The sequence below is a fragment of the Dipodomys merriami genome, unplaced genomic scaffold (genome assembly GCF_024711535.1).
Source record: "Dipodomys merriami isolate MVZ:Mamm:240054 unplaced genomic scaffold, mDipMer1.0.p SCAF_24, whole genome shotgun sequence".
NCBI lineage: Eukaryota > Metazoa > Chordata > Mammalia > Rodentia > Heteromyidae > Dipodomys > Dipodomys merriami.
The window spans coordinates 20,033,332-20,054,993 of record NW_027203826.1 but is presented as its reverse complement, the minus strand read 5'-3'; the positions used below and the strand labels follow the sequence as shown (position 1 = coordinate 20,054,993).

Below are 21,662 nucleotides of genomic sequence, written 5' to 3'. Positions count from 1 at the left end.
TGAAATATTTTAGGCCATATGAAGTCATATTCCAAAACCCTAAGCTCAAATGAAAAGCTACATAGGCTTATTTTCTCTTGCTTAATTTTGAGCTACTTCTTTCATATTGACTTGTTAGATCTATCCATATAAAATGTGTTATCATGTTTGCAGGCACGTAATCTTTGGATGTCAGAGCCTCATTTTTTGAGAACCAATTTTAATACATTGAGTTACTTTTCATTCCATTCTTGTGCCCATATACTCAAGCTGCTTATAATGCACCAAACAGAACTGTTTGTGAAGATTGAGAGAGTTCTCATTAAAAAGAAAAATGTGGAAATGCGGCTGAGTTACTATGAGCTTCGGTCTAACAAGAAACCTCTTTGTAAGTCAGGAAAAAAAAGCACAATAGCCAGGTGCTGGTGGCTCATGCCCGTAATCCTAGCTACTCAGGAGGCTGAGATCTGAGGATCACCATTCAAAGCCAGCCCAGGAACCAAAGTCGGTGAGACTCTTATCTCCAATAAACCATTCAAAAACCGGAAGTGGCACTGTGGCTCAAGTGGTAGAGCACTCCCCTTGAGCTGAAGAGCGCAGGGACAGTGTCCAAGCCCAGAGTTCAAGCTCCACTACCAACAAAAACAAAAAAAAGTGCAATAAATACAGGCTGAATATCCCTTATCCAAAATGCTTGTGATCAGACTTGAGGTTTTCAGATCTTAGAATATTTGCAGATTTACCAATCACGCATCCCACATCTGAAATCATGAATTACTAAAACATCTGAAACTTTCTGAGCTTCTTATCAGTGCTCAAAACTTTGGGGTTGGGAACATTTCAAAATTTTGGCTTAGGGTTGTTCATTACTACACCTTGCAGAATTATGAACATTCCCTCAGCTTTTGTCCTTTAAAGTCAAGTAAGTAAACACTATGAATGTGCTGCTGCAGTGTTTTTCAAAGTATGATTCATAAAACACCTGCATAAAAATCTCAAGTGCTAACTACAATATGTAGGTTTCTAGGATCTGAAGCAACCTTAAGGAATCAAAATTTCTGTAGACAAAGAAATGGCCAATTTAAAAGCACTCTCCTATGTATTGCTTAGGTATTTACTTGAAAAATCAATGGTAAAAATAATAATTGGTAAAAATAATCAAGCTCTTTGCCAGGTATGATGGTACATCCTGTTAATCCAAACTACTCTGGAGGCAGAGGTAGGAAGATCAAGGCTCAAAGCCAGCCCAGCAAAAGTTAGCATAAAAACCTATTTGAAAAACTCCAAGTATTGGGACATGATTCAGGCAATAGAACACAAGTGTGAGGTCCTAAATACAATCCCTAGTACAATTTAAAAAACAAAAAAAAAAAAACAAAAAACAGCTAAGGGCTGGGAAAGTAGCTCAGTGGTAGAGTGCTTTCCTTGCATGCATAAGGCCCTCTGTTTGATTCCTCAGAACCATCTAAGCAGAAAAAGCTGGAAGTGGCATTGTGGCTCAAGTGGTAGAGCACTAACCTTAAGCTGAAGAGCTGAGGGACAGTGCCCAGGCCCAGAGTTCAGGCCCCATGATTGACAATAAAAACATTAAGATGTTTTCTCTATTTTCCTAGTATTTAAAATTTCAGTGTTTTTAAGTACATGTATCCTTGGAGCACAGCATTCTCCAATAACTTGAAATTTTTAAGGGCGATAAAGTTAATTCCCAAACCATCCTTTAAAGCACTAAAGTAAATCTTCATTTTTTACAACACTTATACTTAGAAAATATTCATTTAGTGAAGAAATTCTTCATCATAGGTTAATGACTAACTGGGTCTTTACTCGATTTAACGGTCCACACAGTTTATTCAGTATAACAGGAGAGAAACTCCATCATGATAGACATAAGGCAGATACAGGGGTGGATCTCTGGGGTACATTCTTGATACACATTAACAAATCTTAGGTTTCACAACACATAGCAAGTATGATGTTGCATTATTAACAGCCATTCAACCTCCCCTCCATTTCTTCTTTCCTGAAAGAATTTCTGATCTTATCAGTAGAGGCAAAGTGCTTACCCCAGATAAGGCCAACAAGTCTCCTTTGAAGGGTTTTCCCAGGCTTTTTTATGAACCAGTACCTTCTAATAAAATGTACAAACAAATCTGCTAGAGATTTATGGGCAAGGTTTTAATCCCAAATAAAAGACAGGCTTGAAAGGAGAAAACTTTCTGTGACCACTTCCAGCCTTATGTTGACATTGAAGTGTCTGCCCCAACAAACATATTGTACTAAGAAAACAACCATGAGGACAAAAAGCAAACATCATAAGAATCCCAAGAGGGACAGATAGAAAGAACCTGGTCCTTGATAACATTGCTGTTACATAAGCACTGGATTATCTAGAGTCTTAAGCAGAATTTATAAATTGTTCAGTGTCCTCTGAGATGTCTTCAAAGCTTTTTCTAAGTTACTAAACTCCACCTCTGGTTCCACAACTTTTATGAGAAGGCCAAAATGTGGCTAATGTCCAGAAGTATCCTGCAAAAACACCATCAACAGATTGTTCATAAATTATATGGAGTCAAGCTTAATAATTCCTTTTGTCATAAATTTCATATAGATACAATGGTATTTCCATCTCCAGAGGATGACATTTTAAATTCAATCACCACAAAGACAGGACAGTCTTTGGTTATACAGAGCCAAGTAAGTGTAAACAGGCAGCATTTTCACAAATTTTTGTGTAATCTAAGTACTACTTAATAAAATGTGATTTTTCTGAGTGACCAGCTATCAACATCAATATTCTCTGATGGTGACTGATAATGGAATCAAACAGAGCCAATGGTTATATATGGCTATATATGAATAAATTCTATAGATATACATACATATAAACACATATAGCTCATTATCACTAATGGATAAGCAAGGGAATTTATAACAACATGGGGCCTCCTATCCAGGCTACACTGTCAGTATAGGCTATGGAATTTCAGGAAAGGCATATTAGTTCCAAAACAGATTATAGGATTATGGGTTAGTCTGGCTGGAATACTAAACTCATACTGAATTAAAAAAAGAAAATGCACAACCACAGAAGCAGACCCAGCTATTTAAGCAATTCCCCGAATAGTAGGGACAGTCTGGGTCAGATTCAGAAAAGAGGGCTGGGAGTATAGCTCAGCGGTAGAGCACTTGCAGAGCATGTACAAGGTCCCAGGTTCAATCCCCAGCCAGCACCACCACCACCACCACCACCACACACACACACACACACACACACACACACACACACACACACACACACACACACACACACACACACACACACACACACACACACACACACACACACACACACGAGAGGAAAAAAAAGAACAAGAGAAAGATAAAATATAAATGAATTCTTATTTCATATTCTCTGAGCTACTAACACAAATCCTTTACAGTCTCCATGATTCTGACTGTTAAGAAGTTATTTGTTTTGGCCAAGTTTCTTATTTAAGGTTTTATCTGTTCTGGTCAAGATTAACTGTAAAGCCGGGTTAAAACCAGCTACTCTGGAATCATGGATCCTTTTTCTAACCAGCGGAGGACCCAGAAGAAAAGGATGACAAGCTTTTTCAAAGGTCCACCTGGTGAGATTTTGGGGAGCCCATTCAAGTGGGAAAGACCAAGGAAGAACAAGGCTTCTATTGGCAGGATTATCAGGATAGCATTCAGGGCAATAATCAGCCCTATTAATACGGTCTAAGAAGACCTGGTAACATTCATTTTCAACAAGTTCAGTTTGGTATAACCAATGGCCTAGTTCTAAACTAGGGAACCACTGTTGCCCACAGTCAGGGCAATGTGAATTATCAGAGAACATCTGGACTTAGAAAGAGAGAACAAGGAACAATGTAACAGCAAGAGGTAACAATGACAGAGACACCCAAATAATCAGTCCTGTAACAGGTTTGGCTTAGCAATTTCTCAGTTCAAACAGTATTACTTGAAGAGGGTTAAATCTGGCTTGTACTTCAGTGCAATTCTTCAAGATTTCGTTGTCTATTTTTCAGTCACTTGCAACTCAGTCTCTGAACTCAGGGACCAATCCAGTCACTCACTAGCAGCACAGATCTCAAAACAGCTCCTTCAATCCCAGCTTCTCAAGAAAAGATAACACTCTAGTCTAATTATTTTTCTCTTGTGCGTGATCAGCTGGTGGTGATGTCACATAGAGGCACTTGGCATACTTTGTGTTGTAAGATTAGTATGCTTGGTGAAACAGAGGAGCAGTCCAATAATCTTTTGTTGGTGCTGGCACTCTTGCCGTTGTAATACACGTACCCAAGTCTTAAGGCCTTGGCACTTTACAGTGATGTAGTTAGGTTGTGGAAAAGCCGTAGTCTTCTTGAATGTGGATCCAATGAAATCTGTCTTGGGAGAACCTTAATCTGGATCCAGTCACAAAGAAGTGGCTGATGTTGAGTTGTCTGGAGGGTCTGAGAATGCGTCACACACCTGCAAATGATAAAACTTCAGACGACTCATATGGGCTTTGCAGTTGCTCACAGTATTAGAAACATGCATTTGGAAATTATGTGAGTAAAAGTGGATGAGAATTAATTCATGATTTTCCCATGACAGTTTAATATAGTTCAAACCAATGGATCGGTTAGGTTATTTTTATGCTCATATAGGCACTAGCAAGGCTTCAGATCATTCAGGATTTATACCAGGATTTTTTTTTTAGGACTACATTTTTTTTCCTACTGCTTTTGCACTTTGGGAATAATAAGGCCTGCGTAAGTATGTTTATTCTGGTAAAACTTTGAAATCTCTACTGTAGAATGAGTGGTATATATGGTATTTCCTTAGTAATATTAATTCTATCACAGGCTTACAGAATTACTAGATAATAGTTAAGTTAGCTAACTATAGGAAGTTGGTTAAAAACCCTTTTGAAAGTTACCATTAATGGGATAGGTCTCACAACCCTCATCTATCTTCACTAGTTGATGTACCTGTCAGTTCAGTTTAAAAAGGCAAGTAAGGCATAGTCTTGAACAAGACTTGAGTTATTCATGAGAAATGCATGCTATCAGTTGGAACTTGCAGATGCTATCATCTTTGCACTCCCTCATAATGCTGAAGGTAACATGTAAACAAGATGGGAAAGTAGGAGATATGGAACAACTCGATGGCCACCTAGGAAGTGCCATGGATTATTAAATTACATTTTTTACCTTAGCTTTCTCCAGTGTTTTTTATTTTTTATTTTTTGTAAATTCTCACGCTTCATCAGGTAAGAATAATAAGGAAGACAATGAGCACAGTATAGGTGGTAAAACTGTACAAAGGAACTGCTGGCCCGAAAAGAAAGGAGAGCTATTTCCTTGGTTGTAATCAGTCAAAGTATATTCTAAAACTGCTGTGATCCTCAGATTTTAAAATAGCAAACTGATAAAGGAACTGAAGAGGTTCTAATGGTGCTATGAAATGGAGCCCTATGATGGGAGCATTGAAGGAAGTGAATGAGGGTCAGTATGTTTTGGAGGCTTTAAGTAACAATGTTTAGGTGAGGGCTACCGAATCAGACTCCTCAGGCTGAGTGAGCAACAGATAAAGAGGGTAATGGTGACAATATAGGAGATTTCACTGAGGATCTGCTCACATAAGCCACCATTAATAAAAATTCAATTGCTACATTAAATCTTAGGTATCTAATTATGGTACAGATAGTAGCAAATAAAACTCCAATAAGCATGAAGCTCATTAAACATAAATGATAAAAGTAAATGACCAAGTCTGAGATATAAATAGGGTAATTTTGGAGTAAAATCAAGGAAATGGAATTAAACAGAGCAAGATACTTTTTCTACCAGATTGGCCAAACAACAGTAACAACAACAACAACAACAACAAAAATTTTGACAATGGGAGATCCACATACTCAGGCAAAGCCACGCCTCTCTTAGTATTCCACATCTCCCCATACAGGTCAAGTAGAACCCTAAAATTCATGGGCTCAAAATAATTCTACTCTTTTCCCAACCTCCATTCCCCTCCCAATTTCAAGAGTCAGGCAAGCATTAAAGTTTTGCTGAACCCAAGTATCCAAATACTGCTTAATCAAGAGAACTTCACTGTTCCATGTTTAGACAAGATATCCTTGAAACCACTATAGCCAACAGTTAAGAGGGCTCTCTTAAGTCCCAAATGCTTAAAACACCATTTGATATCAGACTCTGAGCTTATTCTTTAACCTTATTATTTGTTAAACAGGAGTGAAGAGAGAGGGGTCCCAGAACCCCTCTTAGCAAGATCTCATCTCCCAACATTCACAGATTCATTATTAAGTGCTTGAAAACATCAAGACCAATCTCATATTTGCATCTCTGTTCATGTCAATCATAAATGCCCACGCCTTCCTGGTTTTACTTCATCCCTTAGACTCTTAATCCTCTACCTGAGCATTAGAGTGAACTAATTAGCAGGGAAATAATATTAGTCATTTGTTTTATTTCTCCCCGTAAAATATGTACCACTTTGCTATGTTATATATTTTAGCTATTTTTTGCCACTAAAATATAAATTGCTTGGTGACAGGGCTTCTTATCATTTTTACTGCTACAAGTACCAATTTCTTAAACAAACGGAAAGAATAAAGAATAACCTGATTCCTTATACTCTAATGATAGGAGTGTGTATTAGTACAACCACTTCTAGAAATTATTTACCAGTATCTAGTAAAGATGTGCATTGTCTCTAAGAAACTCCACTATACACACCTTCTTATACAAATTTTCCATCTAAGTAAAGTTTCAAAAGCATATAGAACTGATATAGTCTCTAAGAATCAATATGCTGTAAGATGTTAAAAAGATAATTTAGGTTGGGTGCTGGTGGCTCATCCCTCCAATCCTAGCTACTCCGGAGTCTGACAGAGGTTTGAAGCCAGCCCAGGCAGGAACCTACATGGGACTCTTATCACCAATTAACTACCAAAAAGCTGGAAATAGAGGTGCAGCTTAAGTGGCGCAGCATCACCTTGGAATGAAAAAGACAAGCAAAAGCATACCAGAGCATGAGGTCTTGAGTTCAAGCCCTACTACTGGCACAAAAAAAAAAAGGGGGTGGGAGGTAGGGTCACAGGAAGATCACAGAAAAGCCTAGAATGCCTGTATCTTAAAACTGTCCTACCAAACACAAAATACAAACCTTGAAGAATTTACATATAGCAAATATGACACAAAAGAAAATGCTGATAGGTTTTTTTTGCTTGTGAGAACTAATGTAAGATTCTTCCTGAACCTTATTAGGACATTACAAACCTTACGAGAAGAAAAAGAGTAACTCAACACTAAAATAAAATGTACTTCTAGCTGGATGAGATAGCACATGCCTTTCATCTGAGGACCCAGGAGGAAGAGGATTAGAAGTCTGAAGTCAGCTTTTGCTACCTAGCAAGACTGTCTAAAAAAAAAGAAGAAAACAGTTCAATTTCATTCATTGAAATTTACATCAATTAAACAAAGGAAGGGATAACATTCCCCCAAAATGAAATGTACTCTTTTTAACCTGACATATAACTGTAAACCTTCTGTACATTACCTTCATAATAACAATGAAAAAAATGTTAGGGTTGGGAAGTTGGCTCAGTGGTAGAGTGCTTGCCTTGCTTGCATGAATCCCTGGGTTTGATTCCTCAGCACCACATAAACAGAAAAGAAGTGGCACTGTGGCTCAAGTGGCAGAGTGCTAGCCTTGAGCTGAAGAGCTGAGGGACAGTGACCAGGCCCAGAGATCAGGCCCCATGACTGACAAAACAATAAATAATCAAATAAGTAAATCTGTATCAACTAACCATGACAGCTTATTCATATTAAATAACTACTTTCTCTTTTCTTTTTTTTTTTTTTTTTTTTTTGGATCATGGGGCTTGAACTCTGAGCCTGGGAACTGTCCTTGAACTATTCAGCTCAAGGCTAGTGCTCTACCACTTGAGCCACACCACCACTTCCAGTTTTCTGAGTGGTTAATTTGAGATAAGTCTCATGACCTTTCCTGCCCAGGCTGGCTTAGAACCTTGATCCTCAGTCTCAGCCTCCTGAGTAGCTAGGATTACAGGCATGAGTCATCATGCCCAGCACTACTTTCTCTAAATATTCTGAATTCTATTTCATTCTTAGCTATTCTCTTAATAAAAGCAAACTCAAATGTGCCTTTATCAAAGGATAAACAAAAATTCCCTTATTGTTTCTGATGGTAAGGTAACAATTGTTTCAACCTAAGGATTACAGGAGTGACTTTTCCAGGCAATATTCTGTGTAGAGTTCAACCTTAATCAAACTCCTCATATGATATAGAAAATCAAAAGAAAAACAGATTTAAAATAGTGGGCTTTAGGCATAGCTCAAGTGGTAGAGTACCTACCTCAAAAACATAAAGCCTTGAGTTCAAACCCCAATACTGCCGGCCCCACCCCCCGCAAAAAAATGATTCATTGGTCCCTTTGAATTCCCATGTTAAATGTTTTCTTCCATAAAGTATTATACTCTAAGGCTAATCAATAACTGTCTATTTTTTATAAAATAAATTTCTCTAAACCAGGTGTCAGTGGCTCATGCCTACAAATTCTACTCGAGAGGCTGAGCCTTGGAGGATGGAGGTTTGAAGCCAGCTAAGGCAGAAAAATCTGTTGAGATGCCATCCTCACTTAACCAGCAAAATAAAGGACTGGAAGCCTGGCTCAAGTGGTAGAACACCAGTTGTGAGCAAGAAAGCCAAATGATAGGACAAGGCCTCAGTTTAAGACCTTGTATATCACAAAAAATTAAACAAGTTTCTCTGATAAATTTCATATACAAAGTAAAATCATAAGAACTTTGAATTTCCTAATGTTCTGAATTTAGATAAGATTAGAAAATAGTAAAACAGCAGTCACTTTTTAAAATTTACATAATCGAAAACAATTCTTTAATGAAAATATAAAACTAATGTTCTTGAGAACAAAGTCTTCAATTTTTTTTTTTTTGTGAGGAGCTATTTTTAATTTGGCAAAGCCTTCAGATCACTAAAAGAAGGCATACAGATGGCAATCTCCAGTAATATTTAGCACACAAACTGCCTTCTTTGGCAGAACAGATAAGCCAATCCAAAAATATGAGCCTACTCTAGAAAACAGCTGCACAAAATTCTCACTCCAGAAACTGACAAACAGGTGTTTACACATACGTACACATACACATATATAAACATACACACACACACTCACACTCACACATCAAAAAAACCCTACATTTGTAGTCTTGTAAGCTTTGTTATTATTTTCATGAATTTCCCCACTTGTTTCCCAGTATTTTCACTAATTCTTGACTTGTTTCAGCTTTCTGAAAGGGAATTTGAAAAGGGAAAATTTATGAACAAAAACATTCCAATTACTTTCTTAAAGAACAGTTTTTCACACAGAAACTGAATGCTCATAACAGTTTAGACAATATAAATGTTTTCTTAGTACCAAGAAATTTTCTTACTTTTCTCCCTCCCTTCTCTGAGATCCTTCAACTTTGGTTTAGAGTAGCACCATACAAAAAATAAAAAAGGGCTGGGAAAGTGGCTCAGTGGTAGAGTGCTTGCTTTGCATACATGAGGCCGTGGGTGTGATTCCTCAGCAACACATAAGCAGAAAAAGCTGGAAGTGGCGTTGTGGCTCAAGTGGTAGAGTGCTAGCCTTGAGCTGAAGAGCTGAGGGACAGCGCCCAGGCCCAGAGTTCAGGCACCACCACTGACAAAAAAAAAAAAAAAAAAAAAAAAAAAAAAAAAAATATATATATATATATATATATATATACACACACACACACACATACACACACACACATTTACATATGTATGTATGCGTATATATACACACATATATATGTGTGTGTGTGTGTGTGTATGTGTTTGTTACAATTTCTAATACTTGGTGGTGGCACAACAAACTCCCTCCTCCCTTTTTTATTTTGGAGCATGGTCTCTATGTAACCCAGGCTGACCCTGAGCTCACAATCCTCCTGCCCCAGCTAGAAGTACAAGTGCTGTAATTACAAATTAGCACTACCTAACCCAAATCTCTGAACCCAATGTTAGCTCAACTTCCCAAATCACTGTATCTATTTGCAGTCAACGTTTTTATTAAAATTTTACTTTTAACTGATTTTGGACTTACAAAAAATTTGTAAAAATGTTGCAGAATTCCCTTATATTCTTCATCTGTACTATATGTAATTGATTCCAACTTCTTTCTTCCAAGCACATATTAAAATCAAGAAATTAATATTTTAGTATGTGCTTTGATGAAAGAAGTCAAGTTAGCTTGTACAAAACTAATGAAATAATCCATGTTCAAATTTCCACTAATGTCCTTTTTCTGTTCCTGGGTCTAATTCAGGATCCTATATGGCAGTCCATTTATTTTCCTTAGTCTTCAGTAAGTGACAGTTCTGCGGTTTTTAACTTGTCTTTTCTGTCCTTGACTCTTGAGGGTAATGGTCAGTTTGGAAAACATCCCTTAGTTTGGGTCTGCATAATATTTCATGACTAGAAAGCTACAAACAGTTCTACATTTTGAGCAAAGATAAGCATGAAAGAAAGAATGTATCCTTCCCACTGCATTATATCATGGGGTTTATGTCCTATCTTCTGCAATGTAAACTTTGACCACTTTACCTGATATCTCTACTGTCAACTATTTTTCCTTTGTAGTTAATAATTAGCATGGAGAATATACTTTGAAACTAGTTATCTTGATTTTCCTAAAACATTCTCTCACTAGAATCATCAGCATATTGTTTTCAATAAATGTCTCTAGTACTGCTTGCCTAATTATTATCTGCTGTTTCCTTCTCCCTTCTATGTTTATTAATTGGAGTTCTCCTGTAAAAATGCTTTATTCCTTCCCTACTTATCTACTCAGCTCTATCAGTACAGACTCCTGATTACTTAAATGTTAAAACTCAACTATCATAACTCATTTTGTTGCTCGCATTTATTTAACTTGGTCCTTTGGAATGTCTTGAAGTTGGCTTCTGTCCTTCCAACAAGCTTCCAAACTTTTTTGATTCCAACTTCTTTAATTCCAACCATCCTAAGATTCTCCAGGATCATTTTGTATTTCCTCTGCTCCAGCGATGGGCTCAAGCACTTCTCTAAACAGTCCTGGTCCTTCAAAATCAACGATGTGGAATGATCACTGTATTGGGATGTCACTGCCAAGCCAACAATTGCGACTAGAACTGTTAATTTCTTATGTTTTTGGAGACAACAGTCTTGTTAGGTATGACTAGCCAGGCTCAGACTTACAAATCTCTTGCCTCAGCCTCTTGTGTAGCTGGGATTACATGCCACTGTGCCAAGCATATCACTATTTTAGTTCCTTACTAATTAGCTAGGAATCATTAGCATCACCTCCTGGGAGCCTGTTAGAACTACAAATTCTTGAGCATACCATCCGTTCAGACTCACTAGACCAGAATTTCTGAGGGTCTCCTGCCAGAATTTGTTTTATCAAGTTTGCCAGACAACTACAGTACTCAATATAATGTTTAAAGAATACCTCTTTAAGGAAGTTAAATTTTCCTTTATTATAAAATTAATGCTTAATTTATCTCTCATTAAAAAAAGGAAAATCTAGTCCTAATGACTTGTATATAAATCTTATTTTTATTGTCCTAACTAATAAACCCATAGGGTAAGATGGGCAAGAAAATCAAGTTTATGCTCTTGTTGAGAGGCAGAGATTGGGAGGATATTGGTTTGAGGCAAGCACTGGCAAAGTTAGGGTAGTAACACCTCATTTTAACAAATAAATTGAGTGTTGTAGCAAGTGCCTGTAATCCAAGATGAAGGGAAGAATGGGTAGGCGATCTCCATCTGAGAATGACTGTAGGCAAAAATATGAAACCTCACCAGAAAAATAACTACAGCAGAAAAAGAGCTAGGGTGTGGCTCCAGTAACAGAATAACTGTTTATCCCTGAATTCAAATTCCTGTGTGTATTTGTGTGTGTGTGTGTGTGTGTGTGTGTGCTAAAACTGTTAAGGCACTCAATACTTCCCTATTATTAGTTTTTAACCACTTTCTACTTCACTACTGTTATGTTATTTTTATACAAAGAAGTTCTAAGTTATCTTCTTTCTGTTTACATTCACATACTCAACATAGTACTCTCCTCTAAAGGCAAAGTGTCTAGGCCCGAATTGTCTGTTTGGGGGTTTTTTAGGTTTTGTTGAGGTTTTTTGTTATTGATTGTTCTTGGGGCAGTAGTGGGTCACTTTTGGTTTTCTTAACCTCCAAATGGAGGTTGAGATCATTGAGAGAGCCCAAAAATTAAGTTCCCAAAAACTTATGATTTGAACTATTAAAATGCAACTAGAGGTTTTATTTTGAAGAACGGGCAATGCCCTAAAGGGAAGTTCTGCCACTTTTTACCAGGAAATCAAAATTAAGGGAAAACAAGACAGCTTTAGTTGAAAGAGCTTTCAGAAGTTAACAAACCAATGTTTTAAAATTGACTTTTTAAAAATACAATTACAGATAAAGGCTAAAGAGAAACAACAGTTTGATCTCTTGAGGTGATACAATTTACTTCCAAGTTTGATTACCAAAATCATGTAGTTCCTCTTGAATTAGTAAAAAAGAAAAATAGTCCAATCAATCAGCAGTTTCTAACTAAACTCTTACATCCCACTTAGTACTCCAAATGACCCTACCCCTACCAATCTCTACTAATGAGAAAAATGGGCTCAGAGCTGTGCAGGGCAGCTATGACTCCAAAGTCTACCTGTGTAACTATAGTGGCTGATAAGATTTACTCATTCCCAAATGTTTGATTTTTCTGTGTAAAATTACAATGAAGTATCAACATTACACCGATGTATCTATTATGGGACACAATAAGGGGTTCATAAGACAAATACTCAGATGCAAAATAAAATTCTTCACTCTTTTAAATTTACTGGAGGCTGTAGAACCTCAAAGTTTAATTGCTTTCACAGTGGGCTCAAAGTGACCAGCAAATTTCCTTTGGGAAATTTAAGTGCTACTTCAAATAAACATGAATTTTTACAGAATATAGTTTTAAATGACTAGATTAAAAGATATTATTTACAGAATAAAAATGTTTTATTAAAATACCTAATAATTTCCAATTAGCTAATTCTGGTTACTAGCTCTAAGGCAAGTATATCTACATTAGGACACTAGATAAAATAGATCCTAAATGAGTCAACAGGGTCACATGATAACCCTGCAGCAAAACTGCTTATCAACTTGTGGACTCTGCATTCTGCAAAGTCTAAAACATTACTTAAGAGGCTCTCACTCAAAAGTTTTCATAAAAACTTTAGTTTTTCCAAACTGTTCTATAATCTAAAGGCTTCCAGGAACATTTTAGTTCCTAAACTAAAAGTTTTTTTTTCCATTAAATAATTCTTCCATTGGCCATTTATGAACTAATCATGTGCTTAAAACTAAACCCCACAAATATGGGTGGCTGCCACAGACGTAATTCTTTAATAATATAACAAAGAAATTATTGTTTATATAGAGATCTAAAATAAAATATTTTAAAACCTAAGGGCTTGTAAAGTAAATAAAACTAGTTTATTTAATCTGAGTAAGTTAACTTGCCTCCGGGTCTGCAAAACAGTATAAAGTCTAACACAACTGAGAGTAGAATACTACAGATTTTGTAGAAAGGAAAAGGACTGAACTTTTTTCACTGAGTCTGCAATACAATTTAGAGTATATAAATACGTAAGCAAAATACAGATAGAAGTCTTATGAAACTTCAAACGTTTCCCTTTTAATACTAAACAACTTAAGCCACTATTTTCTGCGGATTAACACGATAGAAAGCTTGGATCCTGCCAGTCACAGACTCAAGGGGAGTAACTATAATTAATTTCGAAAGTTAAAGGAATTCTGCCTCTCATCTTATAGCCCAAGCCGAAACTTTACTCTCACCTTAACCTGCTTAGTGTTTTTAAGATTCGTTCCTCTTTCGTTTCTAACAAACAGAAACAGACCCCAGCCTACCTCGTCCGGTCTGTGCCGTGGGGAGGTGGGGGCGGGGAGAGGCCGTTCGGAAAGACCTTCGGAAAGAAGAAAACACGGTTCAGACACGAAAACCACCGAGGGCCTTGGATCTTCTTCACTTTGCGTACTTACAAGTTCTAGCGGAGCTCCAGGCCCTGGAACCGTCGGAACCGGAGAGCTCTTCGGGTGTGCCTCCTTTCCACGACGCAAGCTGCACCCCACGGCCACCGCTGCAGAATGTCGCCGCCCCGCCCACGTGACCACGACTTCTGCAGGGAGGCGCCCGCGGAATGCTGGGATCGGTATTCCCCAGGCCCCGCCCCCTCCTCGCTCGGCCCAATCTGCGCCCGACCCTCGAAGGCTAGGCCTAGCCACTAATGGCCTGGCCTGAGCTGATGATTCACCAGAACCAGCAGTGAGAGGTAGTACGAATGATAATGGCAGGCACCAGTCACACATGACTTCAAATCCAGCATGTGCTAAGACTTAGAAACAGGTCTTTAAAACTGTTTGCTCATGTGTCAAGGGGGAAAAGGCTACAAATATGTAAAGCTGTAAATGAGATGTCTGCTGAGTAACAGTAGCAAACCCGATGAGTTAAAAGTAGTTATAATTTTCAGCTAATATTATAACTGAAGATTGGGAGGTTGAAAGTCATTTCCCCAAAAACTTAATCATTGATTAGGGGCAAAGTCAAAAGTCTAACACACCTGTTTCTAGCCTATAGCAATTCAAGATAATAGAATTCTCCTTCCTCTTCCATGTTTTTCCCCTAACATTCCTGACCAACACATTTTTTATTCCTTCCATTGAAAATTCCCAAGAAAACAGGAAGGGTTACCTTTTAGGACATTTTGTTCACTACTGTAATCCTACCTTCTAGAACAGGGACTGTACATAAAACCTGAAAATACTTCTTATATAACATGAATTTGAAAACTTTCAACTCTCAACCTTATTTGGAAAAAAAATGATTTGGGAAGTCTCTTATATGCTGTTTAACTGATTGCAATTTCTAATTCAACAGTAAGCTAAAGTGTGTAACTTTCTATTCACTGCACTTCAGTATTTGTGTATATGAGTGTGCACTGATACCTAGGCTTGAACTTCAGTCCTCTCCAACTTTTTTCACTCATATCAGATGGCCTACCACTTGAACCTTGCCTCTAGCCTAGCTTTTTGTAGGTTAATTGGAGATGGACTCTTTCTGCTCAGCCTCCTAAGCAGCTAGGCTTACAGACAGACATAAGCAACTAGTGCCCTTTAATTTAACATTTCCAGCTATACATTTTCATTTGGGCAGTCTTCAAAATATTTATTGGGCCTGATGGTACATGCCTGTAATCCCAAACTTGGAAAGAAGCAGGAGGATCAAGAATTCAAGACTAACTTTGGCTATAAAATAAATTCCAGGCTAGCCTACCCTACATAGTGAGACCCTATTTGAAAAGCAAAATATATATTTTTATATGACTTTTAGAATAGGGACTAAAGTCAGGTATGTCCTTACTTCCTCTATATATTTTGATGCTTTAACAATTTTGTTCCTTTAATTAGAGAAGTTCTTATTTCACCAGAAACTTATGTAATGCCCTTTATTTATTTTAGTGAATTTTAATGATACAAGAAAATACAGTAGTCTCATATCATGTTTACAATGTAAACTTTAAGCTTCTATCCTGTTAGAGAATACTGTAAGATTAAAAATTAGGTGAAAATGACAAACATGTGAAACTATGAATTGTTATTCAGTATGTACCTATACTGCACAAGTGTATATATGAGATAAATTTACATACCTAATACAGAAACACATAGTGATCATTTCTAGTAGTAGTTTTCTAGTTGTAATAATGAGTAATTTTCATTTCTTCCAAACACTTTTATACTGGTTCCAAATTTTTCATCTCTTACGAAAGGAAAATAACATGGCTTTTTGAGGGTGAGATGGGACCTCTAATTCTCAAAATAGAGGAAGAAAAAGATATTGTGACAACTGTCCCACGACAGTGCCTAGAAATGCTTGACAAAACCCACCAAAAATACTTATAAACACATGGATGAATGTGCAAGAAAGGATTCCTCTAGGTGTGTTAATAACCAAAAGAAGTGCGTGCAGGTGGCTCACACCTGTAATCCTAGCTACTCAGAAGGCTGAAATCTGAGGATCACAGTTCGAAGCCAGCCAGGAAAGTAGATGAACTCTTATCTCCAATTAATCACAGAAAAAGCCAGAAGTGGTGCTTTGGCTCAAGTAGTAAAGAGCTATCCTTGAGCAAAGAGATCAGGGATGGCACCCAGGCTGAGTTCAAGCCCCATGACTGGCAAAATAAGTAATAATAAATAATAACCAAAAGAGATGTAGTAAAGTTGTAAGGTGCTACTAAAGCTGAATTACTAAAAAACCAAAGCACTTTCTATAGGGCTGTTGTAATGCCCTTTAAATAACTGGATTTCTGCATACCCTAAACTCACCTAGAATAATTACTTTAAAAATAAATTTCATTTATTTAGAAATCCATTGTCAAGTCAGGCTCGGTGGCTAAAGATTGTAATTGTAGCTTCTGGGGGGGGCAGAGATAGAGAATCTCAAGTTCAATATGACCTGAGTATAAAAATTCATAAGAGTATCTCAATGCCCGGAGTGATGGCTCCTGCCTGAAATCCCAGCTATTGGAGAAGCACAATGACTGTACCTGTTAACCCAAATCAACAAAGTTCAATCAAGATTATCAATGACAGGCCAACCCTTCCTTTAAAATAACAGGCATAGTGAAATGAACTCCAGGTAATAGAAGAAGAAAAAAAAAGGAAATAACCAAGACAAAAAGGAGTTGGTGACTCAAGTGGTAAAACATTTGCTTTGCAAGGACAAAGACACCCTGAATTCAAGACACACACACATAAACAGCTCAGGATTTTAAACCTAGCCCTAATAGTTTAAGCATATGCACTGATATAATGGTCTTTCCTAACATATGGCAAATTTCCCATGCAATAAAATTGTTAGCACAGAATAGATATTTAATAAATCTATGAATAAATGCAGCATAATTAACTCACAGAACTCATTTCTCAAATTCCTTAATTTTTTCTCTTCTTTGTATTTTGTAAAGTAACGTTTTAAAGACCAGAGCTAGGTCTCATTTTAACATTGGTGGCTCAGAAAATCCCTTATAATACCAGCTGTAAGTCTACAGTCTGTAGTTACCTCTTTTGGGCCACCCTTACAATTTGGAAAACATCTACAGCAGAATACTGGTTTGACAAGGGTTTGTTTTTAACTCAGTAATGAAAGGGTTTGGTATCTGTAAGGTTGCTAGGTGTTAGAGGAAGTTAAAATTAAGATAATGTGTTTTTTTTGTTTTTGTTTTTTGTCAGTCGTAGGGCTTGAACTCTGGGCCTGGGCACTGTCCCTGCACTCTTCAGCTCAAGGCGAGCTCTCTACCGCTTGAGCCACAGTGCCACTTACGGTTTTCTAGTGGCTTATTGGAGATAAGAGTCTCATGGATATTCCTGCCCAGGCTGGCTTTGAACTATGATCCTCAGATCTCAGCCTCTTGAGTAGCTAGGATTACAGGCATGAGCCACCAGCGCCCTACAGATAATATGTTCTTATAACTTAGATATAAAAGGGAAACTCCTAAGCAAATGTGTTAATACTTAAGTTACCATGCCTATAATTCTCCATTTAACATTCTCATTTATTTCTTTGAAAAATCATTCCTAAGTCTCTATTTTTATTTTTTGTAGGTCGTGGGGCTTGAACTCTGGGCCTGAGCGCTGTCCCTCAGCTCTTCAGCTCAAGGCTAGCGCTCTACCACTTGGCGCTGTAGGCGCCACTTCCATTCCCAAGTCTCTATAAACAGGGATTTATTTATTTATTCTGCTTTCCTGGTGCTTGAAATCTGGAGCTTTTGTGCTCAAGGCTAGCAGTTCTACCACTTGAGCTACAGTTCCACTTATAGTTTCTTGATGTTTAATTATTAGTTAAGAGTTTCATAGACTTTCATATCTCAGCTAGCTTTGACCCCAGATCCTCAGTTCTCAGCCTTCTGAGTAGCTAGAATCACAAAAATAGGCCCCTGACAGTTAAGTTTCTTGACTTTCTTAATATGTCCTCCAAAGAAACCATTCACAAGCCAGTATCCAAGTTTCCATATAGTCACCTGTTGTGGTCTATGTTCTAATGAGGCTCTTAATACTAATGTCGTTAATAGGAGCTTAGTATATGAATATTATAAGGCTTATGTCCTTTAATAATTACTGTGCATCTATTAAAAGAACTTTTACTGTTAGGTGTTACTAATGAGTAATGTAGCAACAAGCACCTCACAGAGAAAAGTGTTACTAAAATAAGTAAAAACTAGCATTACCAAGTATGATTATTTTTCAGCATTTGGTAGAAAAGAATTCCTCTTAAAAACTGGGAAGGTGGCTCAGTGGTAGGGTGCTTGCCTTGCATGAATGAGGCCCTGGGTTGGATTCCTCAGTACCACATAAACAGAAACAGCCGGAAGTGGCGCTGTGGCCCTGTAAAGCGCTATCTATCCTTGAGCTGAAGAGCTCGAGAACAGACAGCACCCAGGCCCAGAGATCAAGACCCACGACCAACCATCTCACCAGGCTCAAAAAAGTATCTTTAAAAAAAAAGTATCTTAAAAAATTAAAGTAGCGGGCTGGGAAGGTGGCTCAGTGGTAGAGTGCTTGCCTTGCATGCCTGAGGCCCTGGGTTCGATTCCCCAGCACCACATAAGCAAAAAAAAAAGAAAAAAGAAAAAAAAAGCCAGAAGTGGCACTGTGGCTCAAGTGGTAGAGCACTAGCCTTGAGCTGAAGAGCTGAGGGACAGCGCCCAGGCCCAGAGTTCAGGCCCCATGACTGGACCCAAAAAAAAAAAAAAAGTAAAGTAGCAATACATCCTCCTCACTGTTCATCCAGTTTCTTTGGCTAGAGTCAGATTGATTATATGTGCATATTCAACGAAGTTGAACTAAGCTCCAGACAGACTAAAACCTGACTTTTTAAATCACATAATTTTTTTTTTTTCGGTCATGGGCCTCGAACTCTGGGTCTGAGCACTGTCCCTCAGCTCTACAGCTCAAGGCTAGCGCTTAGCACCACTTCCGGTTTCCTGGTGGTTTGTTGAAGATAAGTTTCACGGACTTTCCTGCCCCGCTGGCTTTGAACCGCGATCCTCAGATCTCAGCCTCCTGAGTAGCTAGGATTCCAGGCGTGAGCCACGGGCGCCCGGCTAAATCACATGATTTAAAGTGGTGACATTTGTGCCAGCTTATGTAACAAATGAGTTGCTCAAAATAATTTTGATTAAAATATCCGGTGTAAAAAACATTTCAAAATTTTCAGAATCATTTATTTTTTCTAATTTATTCATTAAAATCATAGAAAGTCGTCCATGCATCTTTGCAATAGTTAATTCAGACTTTGCACCAGTTAATCAACTTTTCCTTTAGTTTGTCTAAATTTGGTTAAATATTTGCAGCTTGCCCACATCTGTAAATACGGGAGCAGAACTGAAACTCCTTTTACCTTACCTTATTCTGTGAAAAGAACGCAAAAGTCCTAAGCCAAATACAGCAGTAGGATCAGAATCAAAGTAAAATAACAGATCTCAATGTTAAAAATCACAGTACTGCCTTTAGTCACAGTATTTGTTCATTTATGTGTATAACGCAACACCGACCAGTAAGTCTCGCTGACTGAGCTACAGGAACAGGACCTTTACGTGAAGGAAGGGGAATAAGGTTTGTTCAGGGTATATTTCGTAGGGGAAATCCACCCGACGAGTGCAACAGGTGATTTAAATTGTGAGGACGGGTAAACAGTCTTTATTAGGAGCTTTGAAACTAACTTTCACCATTTCAAAATGCGACGTGCAATAGATACGATTCTTATTCCTACCAGGGGCAGTTGGGAAGGCACAGCCTAAGTAGCGGAGGATCAACAAGGCTCGGGAGAAAGTGCGCAACCGCGCGGGCGCGAGGCCTGGAACTCGCTCTGCTCACCGGCCCGCGCCTCGCTCCCTCCGCGCCGGCGGGACTGCGGGCCGGGGCCGGCCCCTCCCGCGCGCCTGCTAGTTGCCAGGAGCAGCTCTACTTAGCACCTCGCCCGGCCCCGCTCGGCCGTCCCCCTCCTCCCTCCCTCAAGGCCGAGGAGCCGAGGTCCTCCCTTCTCCTCCTCTTTGGGGCCTCCGGCCAGGGGAGGCGGGGGTGACCCACAGCAGCTGACCCGGCCCGGGCACTGCCTCTCCCACAGCCCTCAGGACACACCATGGGCACAGAGGCAGGTTTGCGGCACAATAGCGACGACGCAGGCGGCGGGCCCCGCGACTCTCAACTGCCTCCCTGACCACAGCGACCACCGCCCAACGGCCCCGAGAAGCCATCGCGCTCTACCCGCGGACAACCGGCGGAACCGCTCAGCTACCTTGGCCACCTAGTACAGCTACGTCAACAAGTATGGCGGACGAGGGGCGGCGGCCGGAGCTAGCCGGGGAAGGCTGGGGGAGGTACGTCAGGGCCAGGGCTCCCATCCGGGAGGCCAGGCTGCGCTTCGCCCCTCAAGATGGCGGCGGCAGTGACGCGTCTGCGTACGGAACTCCTACGTCGCGCCAGGGCCGCCGGGAAGTGAGGTTCTCAGAAGAGCCTCCGGAAGTGTACGGCGACTTCGAGCCCCGGGTGAGCGCAGAAAGGTCCCCGGTGGGAAGACGAACCCCGCCAGAAAAGTTCCGGCCGGATTCTGCGAAAGAGGAAGTGAGAGAAAGAGTGTACAACCTACGGTCTCGGCCACCCCGGCAGCCGCGGGCCCTGGAAACGGAGGAGATGAAGACGCGCAGGGCGGCTGCCATTCTCCAGCAGCAGCAGCACTCACAGCAGCCTCCTCCGCCCCAGTCGTCTCCGGTTACGACCCGGAGAAGGTTACGCGAGTCGCTGTCGTCGGAAGGTGAGCCCGGCGGCGGGGACTGGCCGGTGCGGAGCGCGCGCGGCGGGCGGGCCGACTTGGAGGCTGGCGGAGTCGGAGGTGGAGCCGACCCCGCCGGGATCGCGGGGGCTCCTCGACCCCTCGGCGTGCGCTCCCGCGCCGAGTTCATCCCGCAGACGGAAAGAAGGCGCTGACCCCAAGGAGGGCCTAGATGGTCGTGAGGAGCTACCTGGGCCGAGCCGCAGAGCCTGCACACCCCTGGGCATCCGTTTCGCGGAGTTTGGGTCTCTTTCTGCAGGCTTTCAAGTGGGGACCGAGAGCTAGGGCGATAGTCGGGACCTTGGAGCCCTGCAGGCCCCGTTCCATTTCCGTTCCCTCTGCAGATGCTCTTACCGAAACCACGTCCATTTCCTCCTTTCATTGTTTTTTTCCTTGGGTGCCCAAAGTCCCCAACTGAGGAACATAGTTCTAACCCAGCCTTTGGATCCCTGTCCATCCCTACTAGGGGATGCTTTTGCGAGGGAGACCTGCGAGGGATTATTAGTGAATTGACTTGAGACTTTACACAAATTCTTATACTTACATGGGGTAACTTAATTATCCTGAACTGAAGATCTCCATTATCACATACACTTCACCTGTGATGATTGGCTTCTGTCAAAAAATTCACCTTGGAGATCATAGC

At 39.8% G+C, this 21,662-nt stretch overlaps 3 protein-coding genes across 12 annotated transcripts in view; 1 reads left to right on the top strand and 2 right to left on the bottom strand.

Moving 5' to 3' along the window:
- Positions 1–20,530, bottom strand: part of LOC138835790 (torsin-1A-interacting protein 2-like) — a 41,939-nt gene extending 21,409 nt beyond the window's left edge. Inside the window, exon 1 of one of the 2 annotated variants that reach the window (XM_070034349.1) lies at positions 20,483–20,530. The gene's annotated coding sequence lies outside the window, so the exon portion shown is untranslated. Of the gene's footprint in view, positions 1–14,037; positions 14,094–20,482 lie in introns of those variants that run through there. The other variant, XM_070034348.1, reaches the window with a different exon arrangement.
- LOC138835791 (torsin-1A-interacting protein 2) lies at positions 1,808–20,501 on the bottom strand. Of its 4 annotated transcripts, none has more exons than XM_070034351.1 (3): positions 20,483–20,501; positions 14,038–14,093; positions 1,808–4,476 (listed from the first exon to the last, which is right to left on the bottom strand). In XM_070034351.1, the coding sequence occupies exon 3, from the start codon at positions 3,839–3,841 to the stop codon at positions 3,446–3,448; it is 396 nt and encodes a 131-aa protein (XP_069890452.1). In that variant the 5' UTR covers positions 3,842–4,476; positions 14,038–14,093; positions 20,483–20,501; the 3' UTR covers positions 1,808–3,445. The 4 variants fall into 4 exon arrangements, with proteins under 4 accessions (XP_069890452.1, XP_069890451.1, XP_069890453.1 ...); XM_070034350.1 differs by lacking the exon at positions 20,483–20,501 and adding an exon at positions 14,170–14,202; XM_070034352.1 differs by lacking the exon at positions 20,483–20,501 and having other exon boundaries at positions 13,966–14,041.
- Tor1aip1 (torsin 1A interacting protein 1) overlaps positions 20,165–21,662 on the top strand; it is a 26,493-nt gene continuing 24,995 nt past the window's right edge. For 3 of the 6 annotated variants that reach the window (XM_070034346.1, XM_070034345.1, XM_070034341.1), the window contains exon 1: positions 20,169–20,998. In XM_070034346.1, the coding sequence (XP_069890447.1) occupies positions 20,515–20,998 (484 nt within the window). In that variant the 5' untranslated portion in view covers positions 20,169–20,514. Of the gene's footprint in view, positions 20,999–21,662 lie in introns of all 6 variants that reach the window. The other 3 variants (XM_070034344.1, XM_070034342.1, XM_070034343.1) reach the window with 3 other exon arrangements.

Coding starts and splice junctions, on each gene's coding strand:
- LOC138835791 (XM_070034351.1), bottom strand. CDS start 3,841: ATGTTCTCTGATAATTCACATTGCCCTGACTGTGGGCAACAGTGGTTC.